The sequence below is a fragment of the Cydia pomonella genome, chromosome 17 (genome assembly GCF_033807575.1).
Source record: "Cydia pomonella isolate Wapato2018A chromosome 17, ilCydPomo1, whole genome shotgun sequence".
NCBI classification, from domain to species: Eukaryota; Metazoa; Arthropoda; class Insecta; order Lepidoptera; family Tortricidae; genus Cydia; species Cydia pomonella.
The window spans coordinates 8,532,825-8,551,103 of NC_084719.1; the positions used below are offsets into that span (position 1 = coordinate 8,532,825).

General features: G+C 36.5%; 1 protein-coding gene across 1 annotated transcript; it reads right to left on the minus strand.

Annotated features, from left to right (window-relative positions):
* Nucleotides 1–5,998: 5,998 nt before the first annotated feature.
* LOC133526816 (G-patch domain and KOW motifs-containing protein-like) lies at nt 5,999–18,062 on the minus strand. Its single transcript, XM_061863610.1, has 6 exons — nt 17,785–18,062; nt 16,788–17,079; nt 15,840–15,931; nt 15,115–15,292; nt 10,451–10,583; nt 5,999–6,467 (listed from the first exon to the last, which is right to left on the minus strand). The coding sequence occupies exons 1-6, from the start codon at nt 17,901–17,903 to the stop codon at nt 6,025–6,027; spliced, it is 1,257 nt and encodes a 418-aa protein (XP_061719594.1). The 5' UTR covers nt 17,904–18,062; the 3' UTR covers nt 5,999–6,024.
* Nucleotides 18,063–18,279: the final 217 nt, after the last annotated feature.

Genomic DNA, 18,279 nt, shown 5'->3' on the forward strand with positions numbered 1-18,279 from the left:
ATGAACTGTAGGAGGCAGCACAGGAGTCGTCAGATTTTTGGCGCGAGGCGTAAATGTGATGTTTATTGTTCCGATGTAGCCCACAAGATGGCAGAACCTACTATGCACAAGAAAACACGTGACGTGTAAATGTACATGTTTATAGTTCCGATTCAGGCCATAAGATGGCAGACCCTCCAACGCGCACGGTCCCTATTTGACGGAAGTATTGTAATTGAAGAGTGTCCATGCATCTCGTAAATAACTACTGAATAATAATACCTACAGCTGATTATTCCAGGTTTGTAAAATAATGTACAAAAGTTTAATATTTGTAGCTAACTAATAGTGAAACAAAAACAAATACGTAGATTGTATTTGATAATGTTTTAACCTATATTTAATAAAAATATGTAAATAAAATAAGTAACGAAAGATTTTCAAATATTTTTGAGTGCTACAAAAGCAAACTAAAAACAGATGGCATAAAGTCCCTTTTTGCTTTTACGAATACATCAAAGACACGAGAAGACAGATAATCATTTGATGTATTTGCCCTTGTAATTTATCCACAGGAATATGACGTCAATAACAATAACGCAATTTATCGTCAAGGGCAGTTATTGGGACATAATCATTTCTAAGTTTATTTACTTATTTGGTATTTTCTTTCTTTCGCAGTAATGCTGTGAAAATAATGGAGTCCGATTTTGATTTAAGGTATAAAATCTAAAAATGCGGCGTTTACTTGCGCGCTCATCCTGATACTTCGCGCGTAGTGAATTTGCTTTTACGCTCGCTTATTCTATAAGATCGTATGCAGCAAAATGGGTTTTACCGCGTTTAAAGTAAAAAACAAGAACTAATCGAAAAATCGCAACTAAGTACATTATTAAATTAAGACTAATCTAATACATGGAAAATTTAAAGCCTTGAATGGGTCGTTTGCGTGTATCTACAATGAAAATGATTGTTTAAAAAGCGGCCAAGTGCGAGTCGGACTCGCCCATGAAGGGTTCCGTACCATTTATGACGTATTAAAAAAACTACTTACTAGATCTCGTTCAACATTTTACCACTTTGGACACACATTTTACCACTTTGGTAGTGTCTCTCGCGCAAACTATTCAGTTTAGAAAAAAATGATATTAGAAACCTAAATATCATTTTTGAAGACCTATCCATAGATACCCCACACGTATGGGTTTGATGAAAAAAAAAAATTTTATTTTATGACTTATTAAAAAAACTACTTACTAGATCTCGTTCAAACCAATTTTCGGTGGAAGTTTGCATCGTAATGTGAATCATATTTTTTTTTTAGATTTTTCATTCTGTTATTTTAGAAGTTACAGGGGGGGGGGACACACATTTTTTCACTTTGGAAGTGTCTCTCGCGCAAACTATTCACTTTAGAAAAAAATCATATTAGGAACCTAAATATCATTTTTGAAGACCTATCCATAGATAACCCACACGTATGAGTTTGACGAAAAAAAATTTATTTATTTATTTTATGACGTATTAAAAAAAACTACTCACTAGATCTCGTTCAAACCAATTTTCGTTGGAAGTTTTCATCGTAATGTATATCATATTTTTTTTTTTGATTTTTCATTCTGTTATTTTAGAAGTTACAGGGGGGGGGACACACTTTTTTTCACTTTGGAAGGTTCTCTCGCGCAAACTATTCAGTTTAGAAAAAAATGATATTAGAAACCTCAATATGATTTTTGAAGACCTATCCATGTATGGGTTTCCATGTTGGGACCTCACACGTATGGGTTTGATGAATTTTTTATTTAAATTTCATGACGTATTAAAAAAAAACTACTTACTAGATCTCGTTCAAACCAATTTTCGGTGGAAGTTTACATGGCAATGTATATCATATATTTTTTTTAGATTTTTCATTCTGTTATTTTAGAAGTTACGGGGGGGGGGGGGGCACACATTTTACCACTTTGGAAGTGTCTCTCGCGCAAACTATTCATTTTAGAAAAAAATGATATTAGAAACCTCAATATCATTTTTGAAGACCTATCCATAGATACCCCACACGTATGGGTTTGATGAAAAAATATTTTTTGAGTTTCAGTTCTAAGTATGGGGAACCCCCAAAATTTATTGTTTTTTTTTCTATTTTTATGTGAAAATCTTAATGCGGTTTATAGAATACATCCACTTACTAAGTTTGAACAGTACAGCTCTTATAGTTTCGGAAAAAAGTGGCTGTGACAGAATCGGACAGACAGACGGACATGACGAATCTATAAGGGTTCCGTTTTTTGCCATTTGGCTACGGAACCCTAAAAATGGCACCTCTGATACGATTTTCTCTGCTATAAAATTTAACCGATCGTGTAATGGCCACTACAATTGCAAATGAAGACGATGCTATGAAATAACCAGTTCATAAAACTGATGAGATTTGTAATTGTTGAGATAATAAAATTCAAGATACCTGACGCCAAAATTTACAATACATCGTCTTGACGACTTTGAACTGTTCTTGACGATCGTATAGGTAATTGGCGCGCATCTCACGTACGACTTTCACTTCATATCGCATTCACCAATCAGCATGAGCGATCTTCAAGGTCGTGTCGAGACAATTCTAATAACCCCAAAAGCGTCTCTCATATTTTTCCGGCCTTCGAAGATATTAGGCGTTAACGCACTCTAGTAAATAACTATTTTTTTTAACACATACGTTTAGTCTTTGTGAAAATGGTAATTAGCAATTTATCTACCCTTTCTTCTGTTTATGTGTAGGCAGTGAACGAATAGATAGCTACGATGTAAGCAAAGTAAATAGAAATCGGTATTTTTGCCTTCCAAAATATATTAAAATAGGTACATACCAGCTTCTGCAATAACTTTGGCTGGTGCTTCAAATAAATAAGTCTCGACAGCCTATTAAGGTCGGCGAGATTGCTGCCTACGGGAGCGTGTTTAGCCAGGGACTACAGCAGCTACAGACTGGCAGTCTCCGTGCTTAATGCAACTAGAACGGTAGGTGAATAAGTAGCTACAGAAAGGACGCCAAAACAGCGGTTACAAGAAGGCTGGGGGCAAAGGCAGATCAAATAATTATGTGCGTGATTTTAATCATATTGATAAATATGATTAAAATCGCGCACAATCAAAAATCGAGCACATAACGGATTTAGCATTCTAATAGTACATTACGATACAAGTGCGAAAAATAGGAAATTCGAAACGAGTGGCGATAAATTAAAACACGACCGAAGGGAGTGTTTTAAATCGACACGAGTTGCGAATTACTTATTCGCACATGTATCGTACAACGTTTTACAGTACATATGGCCCGTTAAATGTTCGACATAGTAACGTAATATGCTAATTTTCGCACTAGTGCGGTAAAGTAGCACCATATGTACAGTAAATGACGTTTACATTATAGCTTCATACGTGTGACTGGTGACTGTCACGTATATCACTGTTATATTATAATTTTTAAAGGATAGACTTCTCTGGCCGTCGTTACTGGCAAAAAAGTAAAAATAAATATTTTAGGCATGAATATTAAAGTAATATAGAGTCATTTAGTTTAGTAATGCCTAAGAGAGCTCCTCGAATCCTATGCTCCTCAACAGATTGCGTTCCTCAACCGATCCTGTGAACGTGTGCAGGTTCAATAATAAATACTAACAGTCTTTTATAATTACTTCTCTCTGGTTTAACGTAAATTGAGAAAATCAAGTGATCGATATTAACATCGGTGGTTTAAACGAACAAATATTTATCGAAATGTCAAATGCAAAAATAGGTACATAATATCTACATGAAGTATCTTAATTTCGAAGACGCTATGTTCAAAGTTACATTGTACCTACTTATATGGTATCGCAATATCATTATTTTCAGAAGTTCAATTCTAATTTTCATCGGCCTCCTGACTGACTGGCGAGTATAGTGAGCCTGCCTACGAAGAAGCAGGATTTCCCGGGTTCGATAGCGAGTTATGGATGTTTTCTATGTGGTCATCTGGGTAAGAATTTGATTTTGCTCGGGCAAGCGAAACAATACCGATTAGGATTAATAATAATTAATAAGATGGCGCCACTTTTTGATATTTAACAAATTTAATCCATATCAGTGAAAGAATCAGGATCAAAGTCAAATGGCGGTCTATAAGCTTTAATCATATGTCTAAAGATAGCACCTCTATTTCAAATTATCTTTGCTACAAGTGTTGCTCTTACTCAAAAGGTAAAGTAAGTATTGTTCGTACTCCATCCAAAGAGAATTTGAATTTGCTCCATCTAACTGTATTACATGTATGTCATCAAGTACTCACAACACAAGCCTTATTGAGCTTACTGTGGAACAAAACAATCATAATATTACACACCAGATGGCGTGCGCGGGCTTACCCCCTTAGAAACCTGAAGAAGAGTGATGGCTACGCAACATCTACGCGACTAGCAAAAGTACGTGGAATTGCCGTGAGATGGCGTCTGTCTGAGAGGTTTGCAGTTTTATGAATAAGGGAGTAAGTAGATATTTGCCTTTTAATACGGTAAACTTTTAACTTTAACTTACCACTTACAGTTTATTTTTAGTACGGTAGTTGGTTACAAGGAAAGGGTCATGAATCATAATTAATGATGATCAAGGGAGGGACCAACCCGTGTGGCTAAAATACACCCAAGGTCAAAAGCCCAAGCTTGTATTATATTAGAATAGTGTGATTTTTAAGCGATGGCTTTTTATACTGCTCATTGACAGTTTAAAAACAAAATGGTAAAAAGAATAATAGAACATTTCAAAAGTACTCAAATTCTGGCTAAGATTTAGATAGTTACTAATTCAACATTTTGTAAGGATATTAAAAGGATACTTTTTCCTTATATTTGTATCTGTTTGACAATATTTTAGGATGTCTTGATATTTAGCGTGTATTAAAATCTTTTGGAGTTGCCTAATGTAAGTTTTAGGTTACAATTATACAACAAAGATATTACAGGATACAACGGAGTTCCATACTTTTGGCCTTGGTGGGTGTATGTGAATTTAATATGCTCATACTACGAGAATTGACATTTGCTTGTTGTCGAGTAACTATAACTATTATAGTCGCCACGCGGAAACCATAGAATAAATAATTTATACTCTGGCAAGCCAGTGTTGTCAGTAGTAAAGAGGCAAATTTGAAAAATGTAAACGTAAACGATCGGTTTCCAATACAAATTTTAAATTTCGCGCCATTTTCTACTTTCAAAGTTGGATGCATGAGTTGTTCTATTTCTCACTAATAGAGAATAGGTATTACGCAAAACTGTGCGTAGGGAGCGCCACTAGCACAAACCGTATCCATCAAAAAACCTTAAATAGGTGGCGCCACAATATGTCGCAAACAAATTTTTTACTGATAAAAAAATGCAAATCACTGTCAGCGTACTTCACTCCGTCAATAACGTCTAAGTTAATGTCATGTCCTTACCCTACCCACTTCCCTAGCGCCACCGGAGGGATTTCGAACTATTATTTACAGCTGCTAGCTGGACACTTTAGCAACAGTTCTACCAAAAGAGATTGTTCTCCTTAAGCAAATCGCCTTGATGCATCACTGCCATATTTATTCGTAACAAATAATCTGTGAAACTTCTCAAAAAACTGTTTAAGGTATACCTATATAGGGAGCGTGCATGAACTGTAGGAGGCAGCACAGGAGCCGTCAGATTTTTGGCGCGAGGCGTAAATGTGATGTTCATTGTTCCGATGTAGCCCACAAGATGGCAGAACCTACTATGCACAAGAAAACACGTGACGTGTAAATGTACATGTTTATGGTTCCGATTCAGGCCACAAAATGGCAGACCCTACAACGCGCACGGTCCCTATAAGTTACTTTATGGTTCACGGTTTGTGCAAGTGCCGCACTCTGGCGGCAGAACGTTGCAGTATTACTCCCCGAAAGCGCCCAAACGATAGAGGGAAATACCACTAGCCAAGCGTAGTTACTCTAGAGGGGTTACAGAAATATACTGCATATGTAAAAACATGATTTATTCAACCTTACTTCCTATGTTTCCTATAATTTGGCGAGCGATCCCTATCCCGCTTCTTCTTCTTGCCCTTTCTCTTCTTATCAATGTCTCTCTTCTCCGTCTTTCGTCTCTCTCTATGATCATCAGAATCACTCGAGTCAGAACTGTAACGTTTTTCCTTCTTTTTTGTTCTTTCATCTGAGCTTATAGATGAATTACTACTATACCTTTTCTTATGTTTTCTTCTATGCCTGTCGATGCTTCTTGATCGGCTTCGATATCTTTCCTGTTTGTGTCTTCCATTTGACTCTTCTTTGTCTTTTCGACTTCTGTCCTCTTTTCTAGACCTATCGCTTTCTCTCTCTTTTTCTCTGTGACTGGATGAAGCCTCTCGGTCTTCTTTTTCTTTTTTGGAGTCGCGGTTCGATTTTTGATTTTCTTTTTTCTTGTATTCTTCATAGGAATCCGCATCTGCAAAGAATAATAACAGATTTTAACCATTATCTATAAATATAACACACTTTTACATGATTTAGATATATCCTCGTAGGGCCCACCATACAAAACTTTCCTATTTTTAATTTGAACCTTGCATAGTAAATTGGGTTGAATTTCGTTTGTTTAAGAAAGCGATGAAACGAAAGATTATGCTACTTTTTGTGCGTATCCTCCTAAGATCCAGCCATACAAGAAAAAAAACAAGATTTTTCAGTGAAGTTTGAACCTGTAGCGTAGGAAATAGAGTTGCTTTTACATTGTTTGAATTTTTATTTTATTTTATACTACATCGGTGGCAAACAAGCATAAAGCTCGCTTGGTGGTAAGCAGTCTCCGTAGCCTATGTACGCCTGCAACGACAGAGGAGTTACATGCGCGTTGCCGACCCTAACCCCCCCTCGTTGAGCTCTGGCAACCTTACTCACCGGCAGGAACACAATACTATGAGTCGGGTCTAGTGTTATTTGGCTGCGGTTTTCTGTAAGGCCCTCCCACACAAAGCGAGATGACATTCACAATGCCCATACCTCTCTTTTGGATGTAGTAAATTTACAAAACAAAAGAAATGCAACTCTGTTCCATTTCAAAATGGTTTAAGTTTCATCAAACTTAATAAGTACACGTAGGACACATCAGCCTTAGCTGTATGGTTACCATGGTTCCGCCTCCTGCGTCATATTATAAAAGAATAATGAAATATATCCTATATTTGCTTATTGATGATACTTAATAGACTAATCTAGTAGTGTCCAACCAAAGTTTTCAATCCGTTTTCAATCAATACTGCCGGACCTTTTGGCCGTGTGAAACTTAATCAGAATCAGAATTGTTTATTGCACTCATGTAAGAATACAGTTCTTAAAAAGCGGCTAAGTGCGAGTCGGACTCGCCCATGAAGGGTTCCGTACCATTTATGACGCATTAAAAAAAACTACTTACTCGATCTCGTTCAAACCAATTTTCGGTGGAAGTTTGTATGGCAATGTATATCATATATTTTCTTTAGATTTTTCATTCTGTTATTTTAGAAGTTACGGGGGGGGGGGGGGGGGGGGGACACATTTTACCACTTTGGAAGTGTCTCTCGTGCAAACTATTCAGTTTAGAAAAAAATGATATTAGAAACCTCAATATCATTTTTAACGACCTATCCATAGATACCCCACACGTATGAGTTTGATGAAAACAGATTTTTTGAGTTTCAGTTCCAGTATGGGGAACCCCCAAAATTTATTGTTTTTTTTTTCTATTTTTGTGTAAAAATCTTAATGCGGTTCATAGAATACATCTACTTACCAAGTTTGAACAGTATAGCTCTTATAGTTTCGGAAAAAAGTGGCTGTGACATAATCGGACAGACGGACATGACGAATCTATAAGGGTATTTTGCCATTTGGCTACGGAAACCTAAAAACGACTTAATACAGTTCCACATGAACCCTGTAAGGCAATACACTTAAAACTAATGTATGAGATAATATGCATCATAGGCATAAGCCAATTCGCAAGGGCTGGTGGATTTATATCGGTCTCTCTTGTACATTTTTTTCAAGTCTTATCTGTGGCGGTAAAGTTATTCCATTAAAAAATAATTTAATGTGTAATATGTTTTTTTTACTAGGTAAGTTTAATTTTTAAAGTTACTATAATTATTTATATAACTCTCATTTCGGTACCTAGTGTCCGACCAAAGCGTAGGTTGCGGTTTCGGCATAATAATCATCATTCGGCCGAAACTAGAGCAAAACCGAACCTTCGGATTCGTTTTCGGCAAAATATCTGGTTTCGGACGGACACTATCTAGTTAAACTATATTTAGCTCATCATGGCATAGTTGAAACTGGTAATTTGTTACTATATGTAAATATATATATTTATAAGTAGGTATATTTAAGATAACCAACTATTGGCATAGGCAACTAATGGCTATGTGCATAACTTTGACCGCCTGATCATACTATAATTTGACAGTACTCAAATATGCCAATTGACATTCAAAGGACTAATATGATCATTGAAATGTACCTTTACAATCCCTTGTCTGGACGATTCACATATAAACAAAACTGTATTTCGTCTGTCAAATCGTCTGTCACTGGATCTGTAAACAGAAACCAGAATCTACTACATCATAATTGTGTCAGTTAACTTCAAACTCGGAATAAATCTATTCGCCCTTCTCAGCAAATAGATACCCTATTTTGGTGGGATTACCTCTTCTTAATACCAAAATCGCATAATCTGACAATGGATATCCGAGTTTGAAGTTAAGCGATACAATTCATAATAATTATTAACCCTTTGAACGCCGCCATCATCACCATTCATCGTGAAACTTATCGGAATGTGTGAAGGATGATACTCGTATTACTATACATATCCATTTGACTTGTGGCGCTAAAAATCCTACAAAGGTAAATACAGTTTATTTGTTATTGCTTAACCCTTTGAACACTTTATGTCATAAACACAAACATCACTCAAACGCCAATGTCCCGGGCTCAGGGGAGCTAATTGTAAACCTTACTCGAAACTGTGAAGGTTACTTTGACAGCGTCCGCCACAACACCTATTGTTGCCAACGCTGTGGGCACGACTAATAACGACTTTAGGTGTTCTTGGCGTTCAAAAGGTTTAAAAAAAAAGAGCGTACTCCCATCTTAAATGCCGGCAACGCACTAACAACCCCTCTGGTGTTGCAGGTGTCCATGGGCGGCGGTGATCGCTTACCATCAAGTGATCCGTCTGCTCGTTTGCCTCCTCTATCATAAAACTAATTGTTTGCTTGAAATCATTTTAGATTGTGGGTGAAATTCTTCCTAGTAGGACACACGGCGGGGCATTGAAAAGGTAAACGTTACATACAAGTTGGAACCCGACGGCAGACAGCAACAGCAGACGTGTAGTCATGTTAAGGGCAGCAGTAATGCTGGTACAGTCCCGGTCTTCAATTGTTGAGTCATGTAGGGTTCAAGCTAATTTGGTTGTTTAATACTTAAAGCGTATTCATCTTCAATTGTCCTATCATGTAAACGAACACTTCTCAAAGACATTATCACGATTTTCTTTGGAATTACACAATAATCATCACAAAAAATGTTGTACACTTAAAGAAACTCACAAAGTATTGATATCAACCAAATAACTACTGAAAAATATAATGTCTAATAAGATTTTCATCAATAATAGCAGTAACTTTTTAATTTAATTTTAATTTTATTTATACCAACGGGTCATCTGACATTACGCTGTCTACTTTGTATATGAATCGTATTGTTGGAACGTCACGTTTGTTTACATGATAACATAACTATGAATACACTTGTAAGTATGTGTATCGGAAGGACCCGCTCTATCTTAATGTAGGTACATAATATTCATATAACTTAAGCTATTGTTATCAATTAAAGTGTACTGTTTGTAGCGCGCGCGCGCGCGCGTGCGTGCGTGCGTGCGTGCGTGCGTGCGTGCGTGCGTGCGTGCGTGCGTGTGTGTGTGTGTGTGTGTGTGTGTGTGTACAAGTAAGGTCAATGCGTAGAAAACCGTTTATATAGTAAGACTGTTTACAGGCTTTCTCTTGGGATCGTACAGATATTACACTTACAAACGGTGGGCAGAGCAGATGAAGCGAAGCTCTTGCTTTCTGACTGCCTGAGCGACGTACGTATACAGATACGTTCTTACCAACAAAAAAAAAATCCTTAGATTGACCTTAGTTAAGTACAAACAACTTTAGACTGCTTGTCATACTGACTTGAACACAGGCCGCATCATGAACTCGCTAAGACAGATTGTCTCCTTAATGGTGATGTCTACTAGTATGTCAGAGACTGAAGCTTAATTGCAGGCTATCATATACCAGGTCCAAGATAGAGCAAGATGGAGCACTGGTAAAGAGTTTCCACAGTCGTCTCGAACTTTAGCAATAAGGATATGGCAAAGAGACTAGTACTTACTTATAACTTTAGATTGCTTGTCATACTCCGATTTGGACACGGGCTGCATCATGAACTCGCTGAGACTGACTGTTTCCTTCTTTATGGTGATGTCTACCATCACACGGCCGTTGTCTTCGTCCAGGCTTACGACCTGAAACATAATATTAACACATTTAACTATTTATAAAGCATCAAGGTAATTGACATAGCTTAGAGACAGATTCTTATTAAAAACAATAATAGATCGTTTGATATTCTTTCAAACGACACCTCACACGAACTGATCGGTCCCATAGGACTCAAGATGTGATCAAATATCAATGATGGTCAGCCGCCATCTTTCTAGGCTTGTGTAGCACACATGTACTAGTACATACTAAAGTCAAAAAGACGCAATTCCCTGCACTGTAGTAGATCGAACTGTTCCCAAATGATTCTGCTCTTAGTACATTTTAGTACACTACACGCAAATCGGAACGGGAACGAGGAGTGGCACTGACAGCAAAGCGATCCGAGTCATCCGACCGAACTAACGCCGAGTGCGTGCGATTACAACCGAGAGTGCGTGCGATTACAACCGAACGGTTCTCGGCTGATATGAGCGAGATAGCACATAGGCGTCACTTCGTTGCAGCTGCACAAGAATAAGCGAGACGACTAATTTTGAATTGTACTACTTTATAAAACGTCCGCAAAACCGTTTCGTCACATTATCATGCTCAGTTTGTCTCGGTGTACTACTGTACTAAAAGAGCGAACTAGTACATTTGTGAGATTGTACTAGTTAAGAGCAATCTTATCAGTGAACGTGCACATCTAAATCCCCCCCCTCCATAAACTAACACCGATCAATTCGTGTTCTGGAGACAACGAGTAACACATCCATACCAGTTAAGGTCACTGTGGGCAAGACCGTCTACAAGGCAAGTCCGTCAACACATTATAACTTTTGAATTAGAAAGCGTTTGCCGCTTTGGCGTCGAGTTTATAAGTCTGTTTTTCGCGCTTGTTCCCTCACTCTAAAACAGATGGCGTTGTGACAACGAACTTCAGAGCAATCCGCGTGAACAAGTCATTACGTGTATGGAACTCGAAGTGATAGTGCGACAGTCTCTGCAAATAAAATTGTTAAAAATAGTTTGTGACAAGATTTTGCACCAGAAATTGACTACGTAAGTAATATAAGACCCGGCAATCTTTATTATGTGTTTAAATTATCAGATATTGGCTTAGTTTTGTAATTATACGTTCCATCATTCATCACATTAAAATTTTGCTAAGTTGGAAAGTCCGTCTACTATGCACCAGGCAAGTCCGTCATATGCCGGACTTTCCTTGAATCAGAGGTTACCAACTGTTAAATGGCTTCAATATTATTTATTATGATTTTATAAGGTCACTACAGATACGCATCTTTACGACATTGCGCATGATGTTTGTGTTTGTTAACAATTTTAATCTCGAAACTACTAAAGAAATGTGTTCTTCATCCTCAGCACTATGTAACCGAAAATACAAATAAGAAAATACCTATTAAGTAAATAAATAAATAAATATTGGCCGCAAACTAAGCATAGCTTAGCTTTTACTATTGGTGCTAGGCGACGACATATACAAACTTATATAGATAAATACATAAAAAACAAACATGACTAGAGGAACAAATATCTGTGTAGATTATACAAGCAAATGCCCCTACCGGGATTCGAACCCCTGATCATCGCCTTCATATGTTATATTATTTTACCTACTACTAGTATACACTCTTGAATTTTTGAATACGGTTGTACAGTCATATTTTCTTGACAGTTTTGAAGATTAAAATCATTGCAGCCATATCAGTCCGTACGTATTTTTTATTTCGGAACATTTATTGTACTTATCGTGGTTTAGGCGTTTTGCCTACACCGTGATACAAGGTTACGCGCCACGCCAACGCTGTACCGCGCGTGCCACGCCGCTATGTGACGTGGGTTCTTCGCCTTAGTTATCCTGAAAATTTACGTATGTAGGGTACCTACTTGTGTTATGGAGTTTGATTTGCCAATCACTATTTGATTTAAACTTAAACGGTGTTCGTAGTTTAAAATTGCTACTACTATGAGTTTATTTATGTAACCCTCTTTGATCTCCGTAAATTTAAAACAACGAGTAACTTTAAAATGACTATTGGTATTTTATTTGAGAAGTCCAAAAAATAAGTACGTATAATTATTTTCCAAAAAAGGTTTACCACCCCATTTACGTAATATATGCCGGACTTACCTTTTAATAAGAAAAATTGTGTTTATTTCGAATCTAAACCCTATATTAACAAGTTTAGAGTACACTTTTCATTGTCTTGTTTCATTCTTTGTAAGGATTCGAATACGAACACATAAGCACCTATAGTATGGCTGATATCGTTACTAGACGGACTTACCTTAAACTACACGGGAAGTCCGTCTACTCGCCGAATTTTTAAAAATACTATTGTTTTTGCTTAATTTATGATTAAAATGATCTGTCACTATAGCTTAACTATTATTTATGAAATTCTTCATCGTATGTGATTACAAGCGGTCACGTACGTGAATAATTAACGGAGCTAGAATACTCCAATGTGAAAAATAAATAAAGTATGCCGGTCTTGCCCACAGTCACCTTATATGGTTTTTAGAAGAGATTTCTACGAAAATTGCGAAGGAGACCACTTTTGGTTAATCTGCCTATTATAAGACAGATGTAAAAGTAGAAGAAATATTTTTTATTTTATTTTATTTGTGGCTGGTGACCCCAAAACGCTCACAAGATAATAAAATATTACCATGTCACCACCACAAACAATGTCAACTTACGATTAAATTACTTGAAATTAAATTACGCCAAATTACAATTGAATAAATATGAAATTACAATTAAATGAAATTACAGGTGACATATTAAATTACGTCAAATTATAGGTAAATAAACACAGAATTACGATTAAATTGAAATAAATGACAATTTAACAATGCAAGTACGCAATTATTTATTTACAATGAACGGACTAAAAGGTTTGCAAATAGAACTATTTTTGCTTTTAATAAGTAAGTAAGTAAATATTCTTTATTGCACCAACAATTATACATTGTACATAAATGTAAAACTACAAATGAATAATAATAATTATGAATAATTAATAGAGTCACGTTATCGGCAAATACATCAGAGTCCGGGAGGCGAAATATCTTTGTACTTTATATGGAGGGTTGGCAGACTTATTTATTTATTTATTTCATCTTTATTGCACATAAGATAACACATTGTACAAAAGGCGAACTTAATGCCATAAGGCATTCTCTGCCAGTCAACCTTTAGGCAAAGCAGTTAAGTTGTAGGCGGTGCAAAAACATGAAGTATAGGTATATGATACAATTAGGTACCTGTACGAACACAATACAATAATAAGAAATACACAAACATAAACATACATATATATAAATAATATTGATACAAATACATATACTACTTACATATACATAAATACATATAAATCCTCTACCCTGACGAGAAGAACTAAAGTGAGGATTTTCAATTCCAATGTAAAGGCTGTGTTACTGTACGGGTGCGAAACCTGGTTTGTCCGCAAAGACCTAATGACAAAACTCCAAGTGTTTGTGAACAAATGCTTAAGGCAAATTCTGCACATCTTTTAGCCTAACTGGATCACAAACGCTCACTTATGGAGAATAACCGGACAAGCACCCGTACATAAGGAGATCCAAACGCGCAAATGGCATTTGATTGGGCATATCCTCAGGAAGCCTGACACCCACCTATCCACGCAAGGTGGCCCTGACCTGGAAGATACCCGGAAAACGGAAACATGGTCGCCCTAAATCTACTTGGGCGCCGTTCCGTGGAGCAAGAGTTGGGTGTATTGGGGATGGGGTGGGAGGTTACCCAAGCTGCCCAGGACCGGAGTCAGTGGAAGAAAATGGTTCGAGCCCTACACCCCAGCAGGGGGTAACAGGATGAAAAGAAGAGCATATGAAATCAGATGAATTTACAAAGCAGAAACACTAAGATTTTCCAGTACTGCCAGTAATGTGCTCACTTCAGATTTTTTTAAAAAGCAAACCTGTTTGGACACTATCTAATTTTGATAGGGAGACTATTCCAAAGGCAAGCTGCCTGAATAGAGAAAGAATCGGACATGTAACCAGTTCGGTGAGATGGTATAGATAGAGATAGATTGCCAGAAGAGCGAAGCCGACAGACACGAGAGACAACATGGTACTGACAGACGACCTGCCCCTTAGAAATTCGACGTTTTTATAATGAGAAGACAATACCGAATATGCAGTTGAAAAGATCTCCACTATTTTTGATATACCCTAAGACAGTGGTGGGCAAAGTACGGCCCGCGGGCCAGGATATTATCCGGCCCGCCGCCGGTCCAATGAAATAAGTCGTATATGCCATTGGCCGACGATAATCGTAAATCAAAATAAATTTTTGCTGTAATTTTGGCCCTCCTCTTAAATTTCTTAAACTATCCGGGCCCCCATGAAGAAATTTTGGCCACCACTGCCCTAAGGAAAACTAACAAAATTAAAAGATGTGTATAAATATGTCCCCAAACATGAGACCAAGTCATTTTACAGTGAGAAGAGGCTTGTGCCCAGCAATGGAACTAACATATATGATAGCATTATTACCTTCCCATATAAGCCGCTGTATTTCCCTGTAGTAATTTTAACAAAGGAGTTTTTGACAATGGACAGCTCTTCATCTTTCTTGTCTTTGGACACATTCTTTTTCTGATTCTCTTTGATGACCTTGTCGGCTCCCAAACCCAGACCCTTTGGCCTCAGTTCTGGCTGCTTGTGTTTTAGTCTGGAATATTACATTTAAAACAATTTAAAAATAAATTTCATATGTGGTTTTTTTCAGGGTCTCTATCAAGTTAGAGATACAAAAAAAACTTGCCCATTATAGCCAATTTCACAAAGTATTTGAAACTACATTTTTTTTCTTTTTTTTTACACAGGGTCAAGCATACAGCCTGCCTGAAGGTAAGCAAGAATCATCAAAACAATAGTCTATGCGTAATAGTATGTTGTTAATTCACAGTAGGAAGCGCTTTAAAAAAATTATACAAAGTGCTATTCTTATGGTTGTACATACTTATAAGATCAGTCCTTGTAATTTACCTACTAATTTCACCATAGTAACATAAATGGTTATTTTTGAGTGCCTACTAAAACAGAATAATCACATGATCTTCCATTACATGGCTCAATAATTTAACACTCAAACCAAAACCCCATCCCAGCAACATTAAAAAATCAAAGTTAGAAAACAGCACTTTCATGCAACACTTTATAATAATCTCTTAGCTCATAAAACGAAAGATAGAAACATAATTTAAAAAAATAGTTACTGTTGTTCTTTGCTTGCAGTCCAACCCATTCCTCTGAGCATGGCCATACCAAATTCTTGAATTGGCACAGCATCATAATCTTCCAATGTTGACTGAAAAAACAATTTATTGCGGTTACTAAAAATTAAAAAAAAAACGACATGCAAGGAAATTATTTTGGGCACAGCCCATTAATTGAGAGAGAGAGGGATAGAGAGATAGATATATAGATAGATAGATAGAGAGAGAGAGAGAGAGAGAGAGATGAGAGAGAGAGAGAGAGAGAGAGAGAGAGAGAGAGAGAGAGAGAGAGGTCCCCTTGTGTTGTGGATAATAAGTTGTAAGGTGTAAGACAGTGATGGGCAAAGTATGGCCCTTATTTTATGCCTTATGGCCTGCGAAAGGATTTTATCTGGCCAGCCGCTGGTCCTATGAAATAATTAGTAATTTTCTTAATCTTCCATACATTTAGGACAGACTAATGTAATGTGACCTGACATTACAATATCATTTTGTTACAGGGGTTTCAATCATCAAGTGTGAGTGTCAGATTTTAACTCTATTTTCTGACCTTTGTGTTCCTAAAAGGCCATGACTCCTAGATAGACATTTGAGCCTTAGGAAAATCAAGATCGATTGACATTATTTACAAAAAACTGTCAAGTAGCCAATTATAAAAAACTCAATTGAAATTAATATTGTGTTGTAAGAAATGGTGTAAGAAATGTGTATTTATAGTCTTCTAATTTAAACCTTTTAACTGAAGACTTACTAATAAAATTTAAAAGAATATTTCCAAGAGTGCCAAGTTCCTTTGGACTCCTAATACTTTTTAAAATTGTAAGTTGCAATTTTACAAATGTAATGGCCAAAAAGCTTCTTGTCATTAATGCAATGTTCACATTTAAGATTTGTCAAACTGAAGCTTTATGTTTATTTTATTTATTTTTGAGTAAATTAAACAGTTACCTCTTTTTGCCCATCTAATACAGGTTGTGATGGCACAGCAACTGTCAAAATTGGCCCTTCCACTTTCTTCTCCTGCTTAGCTTCATTGAGCAACTCTCGCACAGCCATCTGGTCTATCGTTTCATTCTCTCCCGGCTTACTATCCTCCTTAGGCGCATTATCTCCTGGTGCTGGCACCTCTTCTGCACCTTTTTCTACTTCTTCTGCTATCTGCTTCAGTCTTTCTGCTGTGATCAGAGTGTTAGGCTTCATTGCGATTACCAGAGGTGCCTTCTCTTCTATCACTTCACCGCTGGAATTTAGAAATATTAGTGAGTCATATGTCACAGAAAATAGGCACTAATTATTGAGTTGCAGAAACCTGCCAGTACTATAATGCAATATAATAGTATGTATGATAAATTGATATTTTTATGCTTTGTTTTTATATTCTAGATACAAATCTAATCAAATTGTAATTTTAGTATAATTATGAGATATAAATACACAGGTAACTATCCTTCCGCCTTAGAAAAAGAAACAAACAAATGATATAATCAACATTTTTATTCATATAGAATATTATTAGAGATAAATGTAATACAAGATTGCGTTCTATGCGCCTTAAAACCTGTTTATTTACTATTGTTAGTTAACTATTTTTAATTCAAATTCATGTAAATTTCAACAGTCTACGACATAAGTTTAAATGTCTTATACAATTTTGAGCAATACAATTTGTGAAAGAAACTACTAGTATGTTCAATTCAATTCAATTCAATGCATTTATTTGTCGAAAAGCAGGTAGTGTTACAAACTGGTGTTACATACAGATAATTAAGTGCTCCACTTTTGGCGATATTATGAGGCATACAAATAACAAATCCGAGAATTACCCAGCCCAAAAAATTATCCTGTCCTGTGAATTATCCTGTGCCCAGCAGTGGGACGTATATAGGCTGAATTATTATTATTATTATTATTTATGCGTTTAAAAGTGTATTTGCAAGTTTCTTACCCAACAACTTTGATCGATTTCTCCTCTAAACATTCTATATACTCCTTTCGTTCGGCGACCACAGGTTTCTCAACTTTTTTGGTTTTGGTGAAACCAAAAGATATTTTTTTACCCTCCATTGCGTTGTAAATAATTAAAAGAATTAAAATGGGACGAATTTCAAAGCACACTATGTACAATTCATTGTTATTTTGTGCAAGTTTTGTTTCAAATTAAGGTTAGCAACTTAGCATCAGTCTCACCATCTTGCTTGACAATAATGAGTGACAGTGACATTGACAATTTGGCAGTCCATCAGTATGACCCAATGCAGCCAATGTTGCCAAATAAATGTTTTGATACACGGACCAAAGAGCATATAATCACTACGTTACACGGACCACATTAAAACCGAAATTATGACGGTGCCGTTTTCTCAGCTACGGAACCCTAAACATTAGACATTAAAAGAACTGTCTTCTTAAGGTGGTTCGATTTTCATACAAAAAACAATCG

Coding starts and splice junctions, on each gene's coding strand:
- LOC133526816 (XM_061863610.1), bottom strand. CDS start 17,903: ATGGAGGGTAAAAAAATATCTTTTGGTTTCACCAAAACCAAAAAAGTT. Junction 15,293..15,839: donor ACTGCAAGCAAAGAACAACA/GTAACTATTTTT, acceptor GTAATATTCCAG/ACTAAAACACAAGCAGCCAG. Junction 10,584..15,114: donor ACAGCGGCTTATATGGGAAG/GTAATAATGCTA, acceptor ATTATGTTTCAG/GTCGTAAGCCTGGACGAAGA.